This window comes from Talpa occidentalis, unplaced genomic scaffold, assembly GCF_014898055.3.
Source record: "Talpa occidentalis isolate TD23 unplaced genomic scaffold, MPIMG_talOcc4v2.1 talOcc4.10, whole genome shotgun sequence".
Lineage (NCBI taxonomy): Eukaryota > Metazoa > Chordata > Mammalia > Eulipotyphla > Talpidae > Talpa > Talpa occidentalis.
In genome coordinates this window covers 69,569,512-69,591,695 of record NW_023600993.1, presented here as the reverse complement: position 1 = coordinate 69,591,695, position 22,184 = coordinate 69,569,512, and the positions used below count along the sequence as shown (strand labels likewise).

The 22,184-nt window shown below is 37.2% G+C and overlaps 1 protein-coding gene across 7 annotated transcripts in view; it reads right to left on the bottom strand.

The window, feature by feature from the left end:
• The window catches only part of RALGAPA2 (Ral GTPase activating protein catalytic subunit alpha 2), a 329,205-nt gene that overhangs the window by 267,997 nt on the left and 39,024 nt on the right, over window positions 1-22,184 (bottom strand). For all 7 annotated transcript variants that reach the window (XR_008552100.1, XR_008552101.1, XM_054695973.1 and 4 more), the window contains exon 4: window positions 4,303-4,360. Coding sequence is in view for 5 of the 7 variants with exons in the window: in XM_054695973.1 (XP_054551948.1) it covers window positions 4,303-4,360 (58 nt within the window). In the remaining 2 variants the exon portion in view is untranslated. The remainder of the gene's footprint in view (window positions 1-4,302; window positions 4,361-22,184) is intronic.

The following is a 22,184-nucleotide window of genomic DNA, read 5'->3' as shown; positions in this document are numbered from 1 at the left end:
TGTATCAAACAACTAGTTTGCTGATAGGCCATTCTTTGTCATCTCCTCATTTGATGTCAGGTCAGTTCTCACTATTACTGAGAAAAGGCTTCAAGCAGTCACTTTTATCTGCCATGATTACTGCACTAAAAATTCTATAAACAAATCCTTTTATTTATAATCAGTAATGGAAATTAACAAATAGCACACATCACAGATGATGAGTGTTGTGTCAGTCATTTCCTTACTCTTATTCTCCAAACATTACTTGAAGCAGTACTTCCAGATACTTAAAATAAGGAATCAATGTTCACTGAAAAACTCAAGAGTTTAAATATGCTTTCCATCTTCTATGATTTACAGCAAGGAACCAGTCTTAAAAACCTTAAAGAGAAACTATTTTTTCCCTCTAAAAACAGTGTAAAGGGCCTCCCCGGTGGCGCAGCGGTTGAGCGCTGGGTTGCGAAGCTGCCTGCAGCCTCTACAGCACCGGTTCAATCCCCAGCTGCTCCCCAGCCACTGGAGGAGGGTCCCACATGGCGCGCAGACCTCTCCTGCCACCCCCTGCTACCCTCAGCAGTGTACTTTGGTCCTTCTGCCTGCTCTGCAACCCGCTCTGGCTCTGGTGAATTCTCTCACCCTCCCGTGCTTCTGACTGTACCCAGTGCTTGTATAAATAAATAAAAAATAAATCTAAAAATAAAATAAAATAAAATAAAAATAAAAACAGTGTAAAGAAAAATAGAATGTGTGTGTGTGCACAGATGAAACAAGCTGATGTGATGAGAAACAGACTTAAAAACTGTGGCAGCTGATATTTCAAATCAGTTTACTCTGTTTCAAGATTGGCCTGAGGGCTTGTAAGGTGTGTAGAATATGGGAGTTGCTCTTATTTAGGTCTCTATGCCTAGCAAAGTTGTCATCTGTAGTGTGAGACAGGAAGCAGTGTGTAAACCAAACTTCAAGGTTTTAACTCAGAGGATTATGGCCACTAACAGCTGCAATAACATTTAAAAGTTTACACAGAGGGCCTCCCTGGTGGTGCAGCAGGTTGAGCACAGCGCTGTGAAGCTGTCCACAGCCTCTGCAGTGCTGGTTCGATGCCCGCCGTCCTCGGCGCAACCTGCTTGGCGAGCAGACCTATCCTGTTTCGCCCGCTGCTCCCCTCAGAAGTGTATTTCGTCAGTCTGCCTGTTCTGTTGCCCGCTCTGTCTCTGGTGAATCCTCTCACCCTCCCGCACCTCTGGCTGTACCCCAGGTCTTGTCTAAAAAAAAATAAATCTTTATAAAACTATATATATATATATATATATGTAAGTTTATATAGAACACAGCAGTGTTTTTCCTACTAAATAAGAGATACTAGGTATCTAGAATATATAAAACCTAAATCAAGGACTATTACATACCTAGAATTTCAGGCAATGACTGGTGAAAATATTCCTGCCCTAGTCTCAGAGACTTTGCAGAATTCAAGATGCCAAGGTTAGTTTCTACAATTAACTTGGTCAAGACTTTCAGTGATAAACGGTAAGTCTTAATAGATCCAACAAACTGGAAAGAATGCAAGAGGTACAGTGAGTAACTACTGTGAGTAACAACGGTGAGTAACTACTGTGAGTAACAACAAACTGGAAAGAATGCAAGAGGTACAGTAACTAAAAACATGTATAGAATTATAAATCCACAGCCCCTTATTGGTAATTTCAAAATCTAAAAGGTTTGGATATGGTGTGATAACACACTTTGTAGACATGTGAACCTATATCCCTAAAACATATACAGTGTTATAAATCAACATTACCTCAATAAACATAATTTTTAAAACTCCAAAAGGCTATGAAAAGAAGCATTTTTTATATCTGAACTCATGTAGTGGCAACACCTGACTAACCTGACAAAGGCAATCTGGGTTTTGCTCAAGATAAATACTCATATTCTGGGCTACAGAAGTAGTAACTTGCCTGATTATAAGGTGCTGCCCAGTCCTCTGGGGGTGAAAATTATTAACATTGTGCACATCAATGCCCCAAACTGCCATTCTAAACAGAACAATCCTGTTTCCAAAGCATATTTAGCCTGAAGATCGTCATAAAAAGGATGTGAACCTGCCTAACACCGATTTCCATGCAGTCTGATTAATAAAACAAAAATATACTTATCCAACAAGAACCTTTTGAATCTCCGAGACTAGGGAGGAAATATTTTCACCAGCCATTGCCTGGTTTTAGGTTTTATACAATCTAGATACCTAGCATCTCTTACCTAGTAGGAAAAATACCACTGTGTTCCATATAAACTTTTAAATGTTATTGTAGCTGGTAGTGGCCACAATCCTCTGAATGTTTGATTCAAGCATTAAATATATAAGCATTGATAAATCACAAAGATGATTTTATATACAAATACCCACACTTTATCATACTAAAGCATAATGCACTATGACCATGTTATAAAGCCAGTTTATTCCAGGAGACTGGTACTCTGCAATCTCAATTCAGGATTCACTGTTCTCAGTAAGATGCTATTAAATTAGGTAAAAAGCTGCTTGTTTCAGCAATTTTAAACAGTCCATGTCAAGGCAATAATAATACCTTATAGTGCCTATTAGCAGCTTACTAATAGCTTTGTCACCAATTCCTTCTACAGGATGAAGCATCACAAATCCCTGTATCTCTTTAAATTATACTTTGCATTCAAATTTATTTTATTTTAAATACAAAAGCTCAAAGACTCAATTAAACATAAATGATATAACAACTCTCTTTTTTTCTTTAAGATTTATTTATACAAGAACCAGAGTACAGGCCAGATGCGTGACAGGGTGAGAAGATTCACTAGAGACAGAACGGGGAACAGAACAGGCAGACTGACAAAATACACTGCTGCGGGAGCAGCGGGCGAGACAGGAGAGGTCTGCTTCGCCATGTGGGATTCTCGCTGTCTCGCTGGGATCGAACCCGTGCTGCAGAAGCTGCGGACAGCTTCACAGTGCGGCGCTCAACTGCCTTCACCACCAGGGAGGCCCCAACAACTCTCTAACTTTTAAGGCAAAACTTTCTTTGCATGTTTAGATTTAAAGATTTAAAGGTCAAGGCGCTATCTTAAAGTACTAATTTATTCAGTTCAGTGGACATATTTAATATGCTTTCTTTATAACATATTACCATTAAATAACTCAGCTTATATAAAAGTTATTTGCATTTTTCACATAAGTAATCCTAAATGTGAGATTCTGAATTCTGGACTATCTATCCACCGATTGTGCCACATTCTTCGGGTTCTATGTCTCTTACAGTTGATCTCCCACCTAGAAAACCTTTTCCACACTTTCCACACTCATCTTTCAAGTGTCTTTCTTCTTCTTTCTTAAAAGCTTCTTTCCTCAATCACTGTGAATAGAATTGTTTAACTTTCCTCTTTGCAACCATTACATTTCTTTTTTTAGTGGCAATTGTACTGTAATTATTTTTTCACCTCATACCTGCTAGGGCAACCAGCTTATACAAGACAAGGGTGATGAAGTTATTCTTTGTTTTTCCCTCCTAAACTTTGCACACAAATATCTCTACCTCAATAACTATTTGAACATATGAATAATCAAGTAGTTATTATTCCATTAGAAAGGTGTACACCCCTCATATCTGATCATCCGTTTAGGACGAAAAATTTTAGGATATGCCAGACTCTTCAAAGGGGGAAAGACTAAGCCACACACTTTTTAAGCAGAAAGTAGAATTCACAATCAATACCACAGGCTACTTCAGTGTACTGTGAATATTCAATTGAGATGTAACATTGTTAGATGTCAAGAGTCAGACAGAAAGGTCAACCATGGTAACTTGCTTTATTTCAAATTCCCTCTTGCTGCCATATCCTAAAGCATTCAAACAGAATTCATTTTGAGTCGGTGTCAAAGGTTTGAAAAACAAGCTATTTTTATAAGTAAAGTGTAAAATTACTTAAGGAAAATACTCTAGATCAATGTTTCTCTAACTTTATGCATACAAGAACTGCCTGGGACTCTTACTAAAAATGCAACTGTGGTTGCATTTGTGTTGGAGTTTGAGATTCTGCATTTTCTAACAAGTTCTCAGGTAAGGTTGATGCTGTTGGTCTAGGAAACACACTTTAAGTAGCACTTTCAAAGTAAGAGACAGCTATATTTTCCTCCAAAATCGAGGTTGGAGTTATCTCAGTTTTAACATACACATTCTAGTTAATATTCTTTGCTATTATCTATCTTGATGGTGTCAGTCATATGAAACATTTAAAAAATGGAAGCAGTCCATATTACCTTTTAAATTTTTTAATTGTTCTTACCTATACTCTGGTAATGCCATCGATAGAAAATTCGTTCAGGTAGAAACTGCAGTATTTTCTATAAAACAAACAAAAAACTAGTAAGATATAAAGAGAATAGAAACAAAAAATGAAATTACACATTTTCATGATAGGCTTATTTTATATATGTAGATATATATAAATATAAATACAAAAGGGGAAAACTATTTATAATAACATAAATACTATGTTTTATCCTATGCCCCATTTAATAGTTTCTTTTACTTGTCCCAGGTAAGCTTACCTCTCTGTACATTTTAAAGAGATTACTGTACCAGGTGTAACTCCCCCTAAAAGAAAATAAGCAAAACCCCTAGAACAATAATTTTATCTTAATCCAATCACAGGCATTTCATAAATATTAAAAGAATAATTTCTAAATGTGAGATTCTCAGATTTCTTCTTTTCCCCATCTGCTTCCCATTTTCATTAAATCACTGAGTCTCTGGACAAGAAACAGAGTTGGGAACAAAGATGACCAACAAAGAAGATAAAACAGCAAAAAATTCAATGGACCAAAAAAAAATGAAATCGGTGGCAAGAATTTCTTAAAGTAAATAGCTAAAAATAACTCTTAGGATTGTAGTTATAACTGTCCTCTCCATTATTGGTAGGTGTATTTTAATAAAGAGCAACTGTATGTTCACAAGAATATCTGTAGCTTTTCTCAAAAAAAAAAAAAAACAAACAGAATGACTTTTCTTTCAGTCTAGAACAAGCTCTGGGAAGTTATTTTTGGGAAACAACATTCCTTGTTCTTTATCAGCAATCACCCTATTTTAAAAATTCAGAAATTCCAAAAACTGGTCAAAATACACATTTTTTTTGCATTTTCATCTTGGTTATACTTCCACAGAAAAAAAAATTAAGAATAATATCTACTGAAAGGCATGTCAATATAAGACATACTTTTTATGTAGATTTATCTGAAAAACTCCTAATGCTTTCTTCATTTGAATAAATAGTTTTAAAAAAGAAAAAAAATACACATATTGGTATTAACAATGTATCACTAGAAAAATCTTCATTCTAGGTTTATTCAGCCTAATACTCTAATAATTTGAAAAATTAAGGTAAAAAAATTTATATTCATACCTCCTACATAAGTGATATTCCCTAGTAACCAACAAAATGCTTCCTCTATTAGAGCCAGCTTAGAGTTTTGCTTTGCTTTGCTCTGTTATGTTTTGTTTTTTTGTTTTTGTCTTAACTTCCCAGCTGGGTCAGTAATATACACATGTATTTATTTTATTTGTTCCTATTCAACAATAAAGGAATGTATAAGAACATCTCCTGGGAAAAGCCACAAAGGATAAACTTCCTTCAATCAAAGGTGACTCTAAGTAACTCAGACGTCTCCCTTGACCTGGAGAGGTCCTGCCCCACATTATTGCATGGGTGGTTAACTCCTTTCCGTGTAGGTGGCATTTCAAGCATCACTTCCTCACAGAGGCCTTTTTGAGCACTCTCACTTAGGAGCCTAACTCTCTCCCCGTCCCTCTGATGCTTTCTCCACCACTTGTACTATTGTCTTCACAGCCCTCATTCTTAGTGGGTTTTTTTTTTTTTTTTTGTGTGTGTGTGTGTGTGTGTGTGTGTGTGTGTGACCCTCGCCAGTGGCCAGCCAGGGAACAAACGGTCGCTGCAGAGGCTGTGGGCAGCCTCGCAGCCCAGCGCTCAAACGCTGCGCCATCAGGGTAGGCCCCCTCATTCTTAGTTTTAAAGATGTCATTAGTTTACTCATTTCAATGCGTATTCTCTCCACCACAGCACAAGCTCCATGACAGCAAGAAAACCTTTACCTTGTTCCCTGATGTATCCCCAGCACGTAAGCATGTCTGGTAGACAGTATATGCTCAATACATACACAGTAAAAGAATTCTGAATGCTTTTTACTTGTGAATTCTGAATTTTATAGGTAATCTCAATCTTCGCTCCTATGTTCATACTAACACAAAATATATATTGTCTTTCCTTATATCTCACTGGATTAGCAATGACACTTACATTAAAAAATTTTAAAATGCGTGGTCATTTTTTAATCCCAAACTTAGGGGGGAAAGCAAACAAAAAATAAAAGGTACATAATTTAAAAGAATTGTTCAAGACCAAACAAAATATAAATGCATTTAGTTATATGATTTGTTATAACTTCTCCATACTTTACATCTACAGAGATGAAAATGCTATACAAAGTTTATTTCTGATAAAATATTTACACATATTAATATATACATTAAAATATATGTATATTAATATATGTATTAACATACATGCATTAATGTGTGTGTCAAAAACATTGATATGTATTAAAATAGTACATGCTTTTATGTACTATTTTGTATGATATTAAAATAGTACATATCTGATCTCATGCTAAAAATCACTAAAGTCTCTCCTACATTTGCATTTCAGACTTACTCTAGATCATGCTCAGTTGTTATCTTTTAGTCCCATAATTCTAAAAGGCACCTTATATCTTATTTTACTATGTGATAATAATGATATACACTCAAACACACCTACACACACACTCTCTCTCTAAATACCACCTAGTGAAAAATACCTACATTCTAGATACCAAGCTTGGCATAATATAAACATAAGATAAATATGATTAAAATACTTAGTCTTTACTTCTGAGGGTTTCATGATTAGTGGGCAAGAGATGAAGAAAATATCATTCCCAAAAAAAGATGTCTGAGAGAAGTTTGAATAAGTTGCTATATAGTTGAGGAGGAAAGTAACTCGTATTAGTTGGGGCTTCATATAATGTTACCTGGAAGAGAGGACATCAAGCTGATACTCAGTGAATTAATTAAATTAACCAAGTAAAGACAGAACCAGAAGGGCACATGTGAAGGCCAATAGGCAAAAACAGTATGGTGCCTGAAGGAACACACCAGCAAAAGGTCAGCAAGGTTGATAGGTGGTTAAGATGGAAAGACGTGACTGGAGAGGTGGGTAAAGCCAGAGGTTAATGTTCTCATGGACAGTGTGTAGTCCGTGAACATGTTCTCATTGGAGGTCACTTTAAGATGGCAGAGAAGAGAGGCAGAAATGTCAATGAAATGGTAATGGTAGTATTTCAAACAAGGAATGAAATGGCTTGGACCAGAGTATAAGCAGAGTAAAGAGGATAAGCTGTAAAAGCGATATTCTGGAGGCAAAATAGTCAAAATAAGCAGGTATGGTGGTTATGGTAAATGAAGGACTCAAGAATGATTCCTCTTGGGGAAGGGGGAAAATCTCCAATGGCTTAGTAGATGGCAATACTTTTATCCAAGATAACAAATGCAGAAGGAATGCAGAACTAAAGCATATCAAGTTGGTTCTGAACATCCTAGAATTTGAGATGTCAATGATGACTATCTTAGTGGATGTTGATCTAGCAACTGAATACATGGATCTGGTATGTAGAAGCATAATTTGGATGGTATATGCTATGCGGCAGCTGAGGATGCATGTATATAAGATCGTTAAGGAGAGAGTTTAGAATGAGAAGATGATATGAAACCCTAGAGATAACAGTATGTTGAAGTTCTCTTAATAAGGTAAGAATCAAGAGGTTAGAGCAGAAGCTAGAGACAAAATGTGTGCAGGTCAAAGGAGAAAATTTTGATGTGCCAGGTATGTGTATTTGTTTGAAAGTCTATTTTTTTGAAAGACTAGAAATATTTATGATTATTAATATATACAACTAGCTAGAAAAGTTAAAAATGCCAGAAAATGTGTGGAAAATGGATGCCACAAAACAAAGTGACTTTAGTAATAAATCAGTTTAATAAATCAAATGAGTCCAATCTTACCTACTGCCTGGAGAACTCAAAGTCTTTGTCAGTCAGACACCAAATGCTAGACAGGATGGATTATTTATAATTTGTGCAGAGGCAAGTGGTTCCTTTGGGGGCAGAAAATCAAAATAGGCCTTCACGTTGCAATATACAACAAAATGACATATAGGTAGATAAGAAACAAAAAGAACTAAGTATAAAACTGGACTATGTTTTGTTATGACCATTACATTAAGAGAATAAGAATTTAAAAAAGAGTTCTCCAAGAAAGCATAGATCTACCAACAGAATGTAAACCTGAATATCCCTTGAGTTATAGAAGACAACATAGACTGGAGAACCCAGAAAGCGGTTTATAGATTACTGGAAAACAACACAAATAAAGCGGTAGTACAAAAAAAAAAAAAAAAAAAAAAAACCACCAAAACAAAACATAAAAACCTAAAGACTCTAGAACTGAGAATAAGGATCAGGGTCTCGGCAGTTTGGCTGCTGCCAAGCCAAGCAAGCAACTCCAGATAGGCAGCTGAAGGTCTCCCACCTTGGAGAGACAGCCTCCACACAAACCCATGTTTTAGAATTCTTTAATTCATACTATCTTTTCACTAAAAAATTTACTAGAGCCTCATTCAATATATTTGATAATGAATAATAATTATTGCTGCTTGAATTCTCTGGAAAACAGAACTGCAGGGGGAATTAAGAGTGACAATGCTTTATTGGGGGGTAACATCTATGAGAGAGAAATGAGGAAAAGAAGGATTGGGCAGGAGCCTCAAACCACCACATGAAGTTGACAAATCACTGCCAACATACCCAATGATGCAAAGCAAAGAGAGCCCATTAAGAGCAGCTCCATATGCCTGAAAATGGCTCAAGTATTATATCACTGTCTCACCCAGTCATTGACAGAGAACTGCAATGAGAGAAGTGTTCACCATGGCTGGAGACTGCCAGCTAACCCCAGTCTTTGCAGTGGGGCAGCAAATTCTTTCATGAAGGAGAATGTGAGTAACATCTCTCTGTCTGCCACAAAAAAATCTTCAAATGTTTAACTAGAACATTCTCACAGTTATTAAGAAACTGAAATACTAAGAGAAGTGAACCCTACTCAGGGCACTGCTTCTCATTGGTGGGTTCCTGGATCACACTGACAGAAGCCAGAGTCAACTAAGTCTGCCCAAAGTCTTCCTGTCCCTTTCCAAGCAGCTCACCCTCACTTGACTCAGTGCTCTACTTTCTCATGTGTTTTCCTCCAAGGGAACTTGGTACGCCATCATAGCCTAGGATTATCTTCTGATGCAATTTTGTGACTAAATTTTAAAACTTTGTAGAATAGATGCTGGAAAAATTACTCTAAAGATTCGGGATAGTGCTTATCTTGAAGAAGATGAGTGTTTGGCATTCCTGCTATTCTTCAGAGCTTTGCTTTAGTCAGGAAACCAATTTTGCACCAAATCATATTTTTCAGCATTCTGAAAGTCTTCTTGATTTAGGATTATTTTGTTAGCATGTAACAACAACAACAACAACACAAGACCTTTTTAATATAAAGAAAGAATTATTCAGACAGATGAGGTGGACTGAGACACCAGAACACCATCAGTCAGCCACAAGCCTTCTTGTTCTGCGGTCAAGTCTACCATCCTCGCCTCTTCTGAATAAAAGTTTTCTGATTTACAGAAAGGATGGGCTCCATAAACACTAAAAAATAAATTTAATAAGGTTTGGATATGAAGCATCATGTACAATATCTGAGGTATTATGAATATTGCCATAAGAAAAGAATCTTATACAATAACTCAAAGGCTGAAACATTTCCCCCACTGAGGCTCCTTTTTGAACCCAAATATTACAAGGGCCATTTTTTTATGCATTAAAGTATATGAGGTCAATAAAAACAAAGTCCCACACTACCATCTGTGTCTACATGCTAAGCCTGTTCCTCAAAAAGTCCCAGATGAACCCTACCTTTGCTGAAGCAAAATACAATATGGCATTTTCACTGCAGCTGATATTCTAAGCTATACTACTGTGAATGCCACATAAGCTATTGACATTTTGTTTGTAGTTTCACTGGAGAGTAAAATTTAAAAAAGAAAATTCAGGAAAGCCACACAGTGTGAATAAATATTACTTTTCTGAAAAACACATGGCTCTATTTAATGCTCAGTGCTCAGTGGCATCTATATGGTAATCCATTATAGCACACTCAAAATCAAAATTAGGTATTACAACTGATCAGCACATCAGGGAATCTGTCATTCTTTTAACTGATTATCCATAGTTCTTTTTTCTTCAGAACCACGGCATGACCAGGAATAATGTGAAATGCAAGCTGGAGTTTATACAAGATGCTATAATGTACTTTAAAACTACTGATCTCAGTTTAATTTCGGTGGGAAAAGTCTTTTTCTTTCACATTATTATCAGATGATTACAACATACCCTAACAGATTCATACTTGATTTCAATTCCACTTAGAAAGGCAGGGCAGTGAGGACTGAGTTACATATTACACACTAACTCATACAAGGTAATCTACTAAAACAATGACCAACTAAATCTATGATGTTCCAAAGTAGAGAACAGTGTGAAACAACTTTCCTTGAAACCGGCTGCATGACACAGGAAGTAGGTAAAGAAAATTTTACAAAAGGTGAAAATGGAAAGTTTAGTTTAAAAGAACAGAAGTCTTAGTTACTTGACCTGCTCAGTAATAAATGTTCAACAAACTTATGATGAGCGCTAGGAAGTTAGAGTAAAGGAAACATTCTGTGAATGCCTGTGCCACCAGTACAATCTGGTTTCAGAACCCACATGAGTGAAGTCTGGTGGCTTGAACACTTCCAGGTGGACCTACAGAGGGCAATTTGCTCTTCAGCTAAGGACTGACCACTTACCTCTTCCTAAAAGCACTAAACTTTCTGATGAGGATAAAATATTTTCACTGAACTCCAGATCAACAGTTTCCTGAGACCTTAAAATTTCAGAGGAACTGAACTAAAATAAGGAAATACATAATGTTAAAATGCTTAAAAAGTTATACTTTTCTTTGCATGCCAACAATCCTTTCCAGGATAGTACATTATCCATCATATCATAAATTGTGTTGTTATTGAGGAAGGACATCCATTTTCATCTTGTGACATCCCTTTTCATTACCTCCTGAGAAAGCCCCAATTTAACCACACCTCTTACCACATCATTCACCAATATGCTTCTCAGCTAGACAGGCACAGAGCCCACTCTACTACAAATGCTAGATTCTTTGAGAGAAGGGACTCCCTATGAGCCACCTTGTTATCACCGACACCGAGAACAGGCACAAAATGTACCTAACAAGCAATGCATGTGTAAAAAGAATGAATGAAAAATGAAAATAGACAAAGGAAATTCGAATGTTAGTTCATTTGTACAGGCAGACAAAGGAAATGCCCAAATTTAATGGATAGCATCCTACTCTAACATGGTAGAAACACAAAACCTGATAAATAGGCACTTGATAAATACAAGTGAAAATAGAATTGTGCTTCCAGACATTACAGTGAATCTTAATACTTGATTAGATCACCATTTGAAAGGCAGTATTTTTCTTGGCTAATGAGGAAAATAAATATTTCAAAAGAGAGACTTAAAATATAAGGCAAAGACATCTAAAGTAAATGTAGAATGTGTTGGGTTGTTGGAAAAGTCATAACGCATTTTTCATGACATTTCCAATAACCCAATAATAAAAAGGGAGAGACATCCAATTTCTCCCTCCTTTATTTTATAAATCAACCATGTTGAAAACCCTGAATGAACAATTAAATCCCAGAAAGAACAAAAAGAATTTCATTTACAAACAAAACACTTAGAAGAATTACTGCTCCAAGCAGAGGTATGGAGGAGGGGAGATCAAGAATGCAGAACATACGTTGAATGTGCAAAAAGGGAGATCTATCACCCTTTAAAAAAAAAAAAAAAAGGAAATTTCTCTCCTGAAATTTGCTGAAAGAATAGGGTCATTTTTTAGAATTGCTGATGCATGTTCTGAAAAGATCCAAGAGGAAATGAATTTTTTTAATCTAGAAAAATAAAAGAAGTAGATGCACAAATCAGTAACATTCTGAAATCATAAAACATTGCAGAGGTGAAAAACAGAGAAATCATTAATCTAGAGTCTGCCACAGTGTCCCCCACTGTAACCCTGCCATAGGATATGGAGCATCACAAACCTTGCCAGAAAGAAAGAAATTCAGTAGATAAATATCTAGACATACCACATTTTTGCAGTTGTAAATTCAATATGTAATTTAAAATTCCACACAAATCTGAACCAAAAAAATAGATTACCCACAAAATAACAAAAGCCAGGCTGACTTTAGTTTTTTCCTCTACAACATTAAGCTCCAGAAGACAATGTGGCCAACAACTTGCTGGAGACCAAACAGAGTAGAAATGGGCACCACAATACAGAGAGAAATGGAGAACAAAAGATCCAAAGCAGACCAGGTGCCCACATAAGAATCCAGTGCATGATAACGACAGATAAAGTAAACGATAGCTACTGCAAAAAGCAAATTCAGAGTCCTGAGAGAAAAATGATTACAGCTCAAAAATTCTCTCATTTCCTTAACATACTATGTGATTCATAGTCCAGCAAATATGGAGGTTAATTAAATAATCCAAAAACAAAGGTACGGTGTATAAATACTGTGATAGCAAGCTATAGTTATGTAATTGGAGTTACCATAGTTGTTAAAAAATAGAGTAACAACCCGCGCTGCAGAAGCTGAGGACAGCTTCACAGCACTGCACTCAATCCACCATACCACCGGGGAGGCCCCTATCTTATTTTCTACATATTTTATGATTTCAGGTCTTAAAATGATTAGTATTTTTGATTAATGTTAATGATTAATATTTTTGCTATTTTATTTTAATAATTTAATACTTTTTAATATTTTCAGAAAACGTCATACTGTTTTTCATAGGGGCTACACAATTGTACTATGAAGGTTCCTTTTTCTCCACATCCTAATACTTCTTGTTTATGGTCTTTTTATATAGGCCATTTTCAAAGCTGTGAGATGGATTTGATTTGCATTTTCCTGATGATAAGTGATGATGAGCATTTTTCCATGTGCTGTATGTAGGCTATACATATGTCTTCTTTGGAGAAGTATCTGTTTAGCTCTTTTGCCCATTTTTTTCATTTTTTTAATATTTTTATTTTTTGAGTTATATGACTTCTTTGCAGATCTTGATTATTATTAGTCAGATGTATAATGCAGAATAGTTCTCCCATTCAGTTGGGTGTCTTTTTGTATTAATGATAGTTTCTTTAGCTCTGCAGTAACTTTTTAGTTTGATGTAGTCCCAATTTGTTCATTTATGTTTTTGTTTCCCTTGCTATTGGGAGTCAAGTTCCCGAAGATATCCCTGGAGCCCAAGTTGTGCACTGTTTTGTCTATGTTATTTTCTTTTCTTTTTTTTTTTAAGATTTATTTATTTTTATACAAGAACTGGGGTACAGGCTAGAGGCGTGGGAGGGTGAGAGGATTCACCAGAGACAGAGCAGAGAGCAGAACTGTCAGACTGACTGAAATACACGGCTGAGGGGAGCAGCGGGCGAGACAGGAGAGGTCTGCTGCGCCACGTGGGTATCTTGCTGGCCAGCTGGGATTCGAACCCGCGCTGCAGAGACTAAGACAGCTTCAAAGCATTGTGCTCAACCTGCTGCGCCACCAGGGAGGCCCCTATGTTGTTTTCTATATACTTTATGATTTCAGGTCTTAAATCCAAGTCTTTCATCTATTTTAAGTTACTATTTATATATAATGTGAGAGAGTAGTATAGTTTCATTCTTTTGCATATGGCTATCCAGTTTTCCCAGCACCATTTGTCAAAGAGTAAGTTTTCCTTTCTCCAGTGTATATTAGGCTTCTTTGTCGTAGATTAACTGTCCAGGTAACTGTGGTTTTATTTCCAGGATCTCAGTTCTATTCCATTGAGTTATGTATCTGTTTTCATTCTAATACCACACTGCTTTTATTATTACAGTGCTTTGTTGTGTAGTTTGAAGTCTCTGAGCATATCTCCATTCTTGATCTTTTTTGACAGGATTGCTTTTGGCTATCTGGAGATTTTTGTGGTTCCATACAAATTTCAATAATGTTTGTTCTATTTTTAAAAGAATTTTATTGATACTTTGATAGGGATTGAATTGAATCTCTACATTGCTTTGTATAAAATGTTAATTCTCTAAATTCATGAACAGGGAATATCTTTCCAGTTCTTTGTGTCTTCTATTTCTTCTAACAAAGTCTTATAGATCCTTCACTCCCTTTGTTATTTATTTGTAGATATTTCTTTTTGAAGCAATAGTAAATGGGATTGTTTTCTTTTTTAAAAAATAATTTTTTAAGATTTTTTTTTATTTGTTTATGCATACAAGATTTGGGTGTATGTAGGTCAGAGGTGTGGAGGGTGAGAGGATTAACCAGAGACAGAGTGGGGAGCAGAACAGATGGATCTACTGAAATAAACTGCTAAGGGGAGCACTGGGTGAGACAGGAGAGGTCTGCTGCACCATGTGGGTCAGCTTCCTGGGGCGGGGGTGGGGGGATCAAACTCATGCCTCAGTGGCTGGTGATAGCTTGATGTTGCTGACACTTTAACCCCTGAGCCACCAGGGAGGCCAAAATGGGCCTGTTTTCTTGATTTCTTTCTCTTCTAGTTCATTGTTTGCATACTGGAAAACAACTGATTTTTGTAAATTGATCTTACTGCCTGCCACTTTACTATACTGGTTTATTATTTCAAATCTTGATACCTTTGCCTCTTCTTTCCAAATTTGGATTCCTTTATATCTTTCTCTTGTCTAATTGCTTCCAATACTTTATTGAATAGTGGTGAAATGAACATTCTTTTTTTTTTTTAAAGTTTTTTTTTTTTTTAAGATTTATTTATTTATTTATACAAGCACTGGGCACAGTCAGAAGCGCGGGAGGGTGAGAGAATTCACCAGAGATAGAGCAGGGAACAGAACAGGCAGAAGGCCTGAAGTACATTGCTGAGGGGAGCAGTGGGCAGCAGGAGAGGTCTGTGAGCCATGTGGGACCCTCGCAGGTGACTGGGGATCGAACCAGCGCTGCAGAGGCTGCGGGCAGCTTTGCAGCGCAGCTCTCAATCGCTGTGCCACCAGGGGAGGCCCGAAATGAACATTCTTGATGTGTAATTGATCTTAGAAGAAAAGCTTTCAGTTTCTCATTATTGACTATGATATTAGCTGTGGGTTTGTTATATACGGCCTTTGTTATGTTATATGTGTTCCTTTTATCCCTTTTTAGGGTTTTTAACTATAAAAAAATGTTGATTCTTATGCAATGCTTTTTCTGCAGATTGATATGATCATATGATTTTTATCTTCCCTTTCATTGATGTGGTGAATTAACAATGATTGATTTGTTTTTTTTTTTTTTCAAATATTAAATTTTATTTTTATATTCCCCCATACAATTGCAAACGCCCCATTCTGACCCCAATCCTTCCCCTCCCGCCCCCCACCCCCCAAAAAGTGTCTCTGGTTCATAGTTTTTTGTTGATTTTGATTTTCACTTTCTTATATTCATTTTCCTGGTCCCTTATTTAAGTTTTCTAGATTCCTGCTATGAGTGAGACCATCCGGTATTTTTCTTTTTCTTTTTGGCTTATTTCGCTGAGCATGATCCCTTCCAGTGCCATCCATGTTGCTGCAAATTGCATGTGTTTATCTTTTTTGAATGCTGAGTAATATTCCATGGTATATATGTACCACATCTTCTTGATCCAGTCCTCTATTTTTGGGCATTTGGGTTGTTTCCAAAGCTTAGCTATTGTAAACAGTGCTGCTATAAACATAGGAGTGCAGGTGCTCTTTGGAATTGATGTTTCTGTGTCCTTTGGGTAAATACCTAGGAGTGGAATTGCTGGATCATATGGAAGCTCTATGTTTAGTAGGTCCAGAAATCTCCACACAGCTCTCCATAGTGGTTGGACCAGTTTGCACTCCCACCAACAGTGCACAAGAGTTCCTTTTTCTCCACATCCTCGCCAACATTTGTTGTTGCTAGTTTTTTTAATATGTGCCATTCTCACTGGTGTGAGATGGTATCTCATGGTAGTTTTGATTTGCATTTCCCTGATTACAAGTGATGTTGAACATTTTTTCATATGTCTGTTGGCCATTTGCATTTCCTCTTCAGAGAAGTTTCTTTTTAGCTCTTCTGCCCATTTTTTGACTGGATTATTTTCTTTGTTGTTGCTGAGTCTCATCAGCTCTTTGCAGATTTTTGTGATCAGTCCTTTATCATTAGTGTTGGGTGCAAAAATGTTCTCCCAGTTGGTGGGGTTTCTCTTTGTTTTTGTTATTGTCTCTTTTGCTGTGCAGAAGCTCTTTAATTTGATGTAGTCCCAGCTGTTTATCTTTCTCTTCACTATCACTGCTTTGGGTGATGTGTCTGTAAAGATGTCTTTGATGTGCAAATCCCGTAGTGTTTCGCCTATATTTCCTTCTATGTATTTTATGGTTTCAGGTCTTATGTCTAGTTCTTTAATCCATTTTGAGTTGATTTTTGTGTATGGTGTGAGGTAGTGGTCAAGCTTCATTCTTTTGCATGTAGCGACCCAGTTTTCCCAGCACCATCTATTGAACAAACTTTCTTTGCTCCAATGCATAGTCTTTGCTCCTTTGTCAAAGATTAGTTGACCATAAATCTGTGGGTTTATTTCTGGATTTTCTATTCGATTCCATTGGTCTGTATGTCTGTTCTTGTTCCAATACCATGCAGTTTTGATGATTATGGCTTTGTAGTATAGTTTGAAGTCTGGGAGTGTGATGCCTCCATTTCCTTCTTTTTTTTTCAGTAGAGCTTTGGCTATTCGGGGTTTTTGGTGATTCCATATGAATTTCATCAATAATTGTTCTATTTCTTTGAAGAATGCCATTGAGATTTTGATTGGAATAGCATTGAATCTGTATATTGCTTTTGGTAGGATGGCCATTTTAATAATGTTTATTCTTCCAATCCATGAGCAGGGGATGTCTTTCCATTTCTTTGTGTCTTCTTCTATTTCTTTTAACAGTGTTTTATAGTTTTCTTTGTATAGGTCCTTTACCTCTTTTGTTAGATTTATTCCCAAATATTTGATTTTTTTTGTTTCGATAATAAAAGGGGTGGTTTTTTTGATTTCTTCTTCTTCAGATTTATTGTTTGTGTATAGGAAGGCTACTGACTTTTGCGTGTTGATTTTGTATCCTGCCACTTTACTGAATTGATTGATGAGTTGAATTAGTTTTTCTGTGGAGATTTTGGGGTTCTCTATGTATATTATCATATCATCTGCAAATAGTGATAGTTTGACTTCTTCTTTTCCTATTTGGATTCCTTGGATGTCTTTCTCTTGTCTTATTGCTCTGGCTAGGACTTCCAGTATTATATTGAAAAGCAGTGGTGAGAGTGGACATCCTTGTCTTGTTCCAGATCTTAATGGAATTGCTTTCAGCTTTTCACCATTGAGAATGATATTGGCTGTTGGCTTGTCATAGATGGCCTTTATGATGTTGAGGTATGTTCCTTGTATCCCAAGAATTTCAAGGGCTTTTATCATGAATGGGTGTTGCACTTTGTCGAAAGCTTTCTCAGCATCTATTGATATTATCATATGGTTTTTATATTTCTTTTTGTTGATGTGTTGGATAACGTTGATTGATTTTCGGATGTTAAACCATCCTTGTGCCCCTGGAATGAATCCAACTTGGTCGTGGTGAATTATCTTATGGATACATTAACAATGATTGATTTGTAATTGTTAAACCATCCTTGCATCCCACTTGCTCATTTTTTGGTCATTATTCTTTTTATATATATATTGTTGAATTGGTTTGCTTAATTTGTGTTGGGGATTTTTGCACTTATGTTCATTAGGAAAATTAGTCTGCAATTGTCTTATTTGGGATGGCCTTATCTCCTTTTGGTGTCAAGAATGACACTGGGGGCCTCCCTGATGGTGCAAGGGGTTAAGACGCAACCTATGAAGCTAGCCACAGCCACTGTAGCACGAGTTCAATCCCTGGCCAGGGAGCTACCCACATAGTGCAGCAGACCTCTCCTGACTCGCCCGCTGCTCCCCTCAGCTGTGTATTTCAGTAAATCTGTCTTCTGTTCCCCACTCTGTCTCTGTCTCTTATCTCCCACACCTCTGGCCTATACCTTGTATGCATAAATAAATAAATCTTTTAAAAAAAGAGTAACATTGGATTCATGAACTGTATTTGGAAGCATTCCCCTTTTTTTCAATATTTTGGAAGAATTTGAAGAAGAAAATATTAGTTTCTCTGTGAAGGTTTTACAGAACTCACTAGTGAAACCAAATGGTCCTAGGATTTTGTTTTTGGGGAGACTTTTAATTACTGTCTCAATTTCCTTGTGTGTAGCTGGCCTGTTCAGGTTTTTATTTTTTCCTCTTTCAGTGTCAGAAGGCTGTATATTTTAAGGTTATTCAACTTATTGTACTTCTGAAATGTCTGTTTTAACTTCTTTTTCATTTCTAATTCTATTTATTAGCATTTTCTCCCTCTTTTCTTTGTAGGCCTAGATAGTGGTTTATCTATATAGTGAGATTTTAATACATTCTTTGACAGATAAAACAGGCCATACAGCACAGTACAACAGATTTGAATATACTAAGACTGGTTTAATGCATACATACACATATATACATACATATAGAGAGAGAAAAAAATTATTTCTCTAACATTCAGGAAACATTTACCAAACGATATTTTTCTCAGTTATATGAACAAACCCTCAAAGGAGAATTGCAGAGATCATAAGCAGACCCAGTTTAGCACTGAGAGTTGAAACTAAAATATCCTCAACTACCTGAGGAATTTTTAAATTTTCTGAGTAATACTCAAGTTAAAAATAGAAATTATTAACAATTTAATTTAACAACAAAATAGTCTCTAAGTAGTGCAGATCACCAAGCTATAGACTGGAATTTGAACTAGTAGTGCAGACAATTAAAACAAATATTCTCTGAATCAACCACGTATTTGGTTCATTAATAAGTATTTTATGAAATATCCTTTTTGCTCCAGGTACCACGCAAGAAATGAGAAATAGAGATACAGACCACTTCACTGTTCCTGCTCTAAAATCTATAGCCCCAAGATGCAAAGGCAAAAAAATCAAGGATGTCAGTATGTGCACTAAGAAGTGAGTATGGACAAGGCACACCTGCAAAGGGAAACTACCCTTGAAATGAATCCCGAAGGATACACAGGAGTTGGCCCAGCAGAGAAATAACAAAAGTCCTGCTATTAATTGGGACCTTTGCCAGTGGGGCTGACAGAAGTAATATGGGTGACAAAGAATAGAAAAGGCAGAAACCAGATCAGGAAGGACTTTGAATAATTCCTTAGGAAGGAATTAGACCTAACGATACGGGTGTCAAAATTACATTATGTAGAGAACATTTCAGGTGGGTGAGGCAGACAGGAAGAAAGATGTCGGGGGTGGGAGTGACACGGGGCATGGGAGGAGACAGGCTGAGGTTCTGAGCAAAGAATGAAGCTTTAGACAAAAGTTGCTATCAAAGAATACCAGCACACTATGTAAAGAACCATGGAAGAGAGTAAAACACTATCAACATCGATCAAAGAGACAGATACACATAGGAACAACTATTACTAGGTATTAAAGGCGCAATTTCAAAAACTTGGAAGCTAAGGCTATTTGATAGACTGCAAGAGGTTATTTATTCACTTTGCTTAAGATCATACACAAGTCTAACCTCCTTTTAAAAGAAAATCAAATTGTACAAGACCCTTCACTTCTAATTAGTTTTTTTTTTTTTTTTTTTTTTTTTTTTTTTATAGAGGCATGCTTTATTTATTTGTTTGCTGGTTTCTTTGTTTGTTTTGTTTATACATGCACTGGGTACAGTCAGAAGCACGGGAGGGCGAGAGAATTCACCAGAGCCAGAGCGGGGAGCAGAGCAGGCAGAAGAACCGAAGTACACTGCTGAGGGGAGCAGCGGGCGGCAGGAGGGGTCTGCGCGCCATGTGGGACCCTCCTCCGGTGGCCGGGGAGCAGCCGGGGATCAAACCGGCGCCGCAGAGGCCGCGCGCAGCTTCGCAACCCAGCGCTCAACCGCTGCGCCACCGGGGAGGCCCAAGACCCTTCACTTCTAATGAAAGAACATCCAACAATCTTCACAAATCCCCAAATTGGTTGCACATGTGGTTTTGCCCTCAATAAAGAACTCACTAAAACACTCAGGAAGAGACTTCTTTTCACGCAAGGATCTTACATGGACGACCTCAGTCACAACCATATATGCCATGCTCTTCATTTCATGCAAGCTTTTATTTTCTAGCTAAAAACTTCCACATTTTTCAGATCTCTTATTTTGGTAAAAGCACAAGTTGAATGTCTTTTCTGTGACACTTTTCACACACACACAAAAATTAATTCTTAGAGAGTTTCGAAGTAAGTGATGAGTAGAGAAATAACAAAGTCTCAGTGAGGTGCCACCACATAGTCCCCACCATCCAAGAAACTCAGAGGATGTAAATGTCTGCCTCAGAATAATTAGGAAGTGTTGGCCCCGCCACCAACTTTATTCAGTAATGCTCAAGGTCTGTAGCAGCAGCTGGTGTACTGCAGACTTCAAGACAGACTCTTCCCCTTCCAACTTGTCCAGTATCACAAGCACATCAAACACTAGGTGTCACTCTATAACAGCCATCACACTATGTACAAATAAAACCAGGCATGGTAAATTTACGACATACCACACATTTGTATAATTTCCCAGTAAATTTATTTTAAAAAGTCAACTCATCCAAATTGTGTTAATGCATTGATCCCAATCAATTGAAAGGGAGATAAAAGTTCTTTGCCTATCTTCTGCTGTTGTAACAATAAACACACCATGCTCAAATTTTCATCAATTTCTGTATGCTTAGGACTGATGTGATTTCTACCACGTGCTCTTAAGGGGTTTTGAGAAGCATTTGCTAATGCTGTCCCAGGGCACCTACACTTGAAGGTGTCAGTTGCCTACAAGTCGAATGACACACTATGTGAGAGGGGCCAGCATGTTAGGAAGCCCTGGGCACCTGGGCTGCAACAACAGATAATCACAAGAATGTAATTTCAGATTTCCACAAACATCTTGTCTCCACTTTCCCTTCACTCAAGGTGAACTGTGTAACTCAGTATATCCTGTTGGATCAATCCCAAGTGTTTCACCAGTAAGCCTCAAGGCATAAGGAAACACCCACTGAAGTTTTTTTCAACTCAGACACTTATATTTAACAAAGTATAATATGACAACCAAATGTTAACCATGAATAATGCATTCAAAGACTCTCCATAAAAGAACTAGATCCTTATATTTTATTTCAATATTCTGGTTTACAGAGATCATAACCATTTCATGATCAAAAGCAGATACCAGAACAAGCTGGTGCTATAGGAATAAAGGTCCTGAGCCCTGTGTTTTATTATTTCTCTAGTCTCCATTACCACACATAGCACCATGAGATGTTACTGAGCTAACTCACCACTACAGGTAACACATGAGACTACAGAGAAAGGGCTAAACCGGCCACCCAGCTCTCTATGATCCCCACTAAGGAATATTACAGAGTAGATCACACCTGCCATAACAATAATGATATCATCTGGGACTGTCCCCAATCATGGGCTCAACATTAATGAAAAAACAAGTACAACTAAGGAAACCAGAACAATTACATGCCTCTATTATCATCTCAAATACATATAGCACATTAAAATATATTCCTGTGCCATAAAAGAGACCCAGTACCATGGTCAAGAAAACCAGTGACGGGCCTCCCCGGTGGCGCAGCAGTTGAGCACTGGGTTGCGAAGCTGCCTGCAGCCTCTGCAGTGCCGGTTTGATCCCCGGCTGCTCCCCGGCCACTGGAGGAGGGTCCCACATGGCGCGCAGACCTCTCCTGCCGCCCGCTGCTCCCCTCAGCAGTGTACTTCGGTCCTTCTGCCTGCT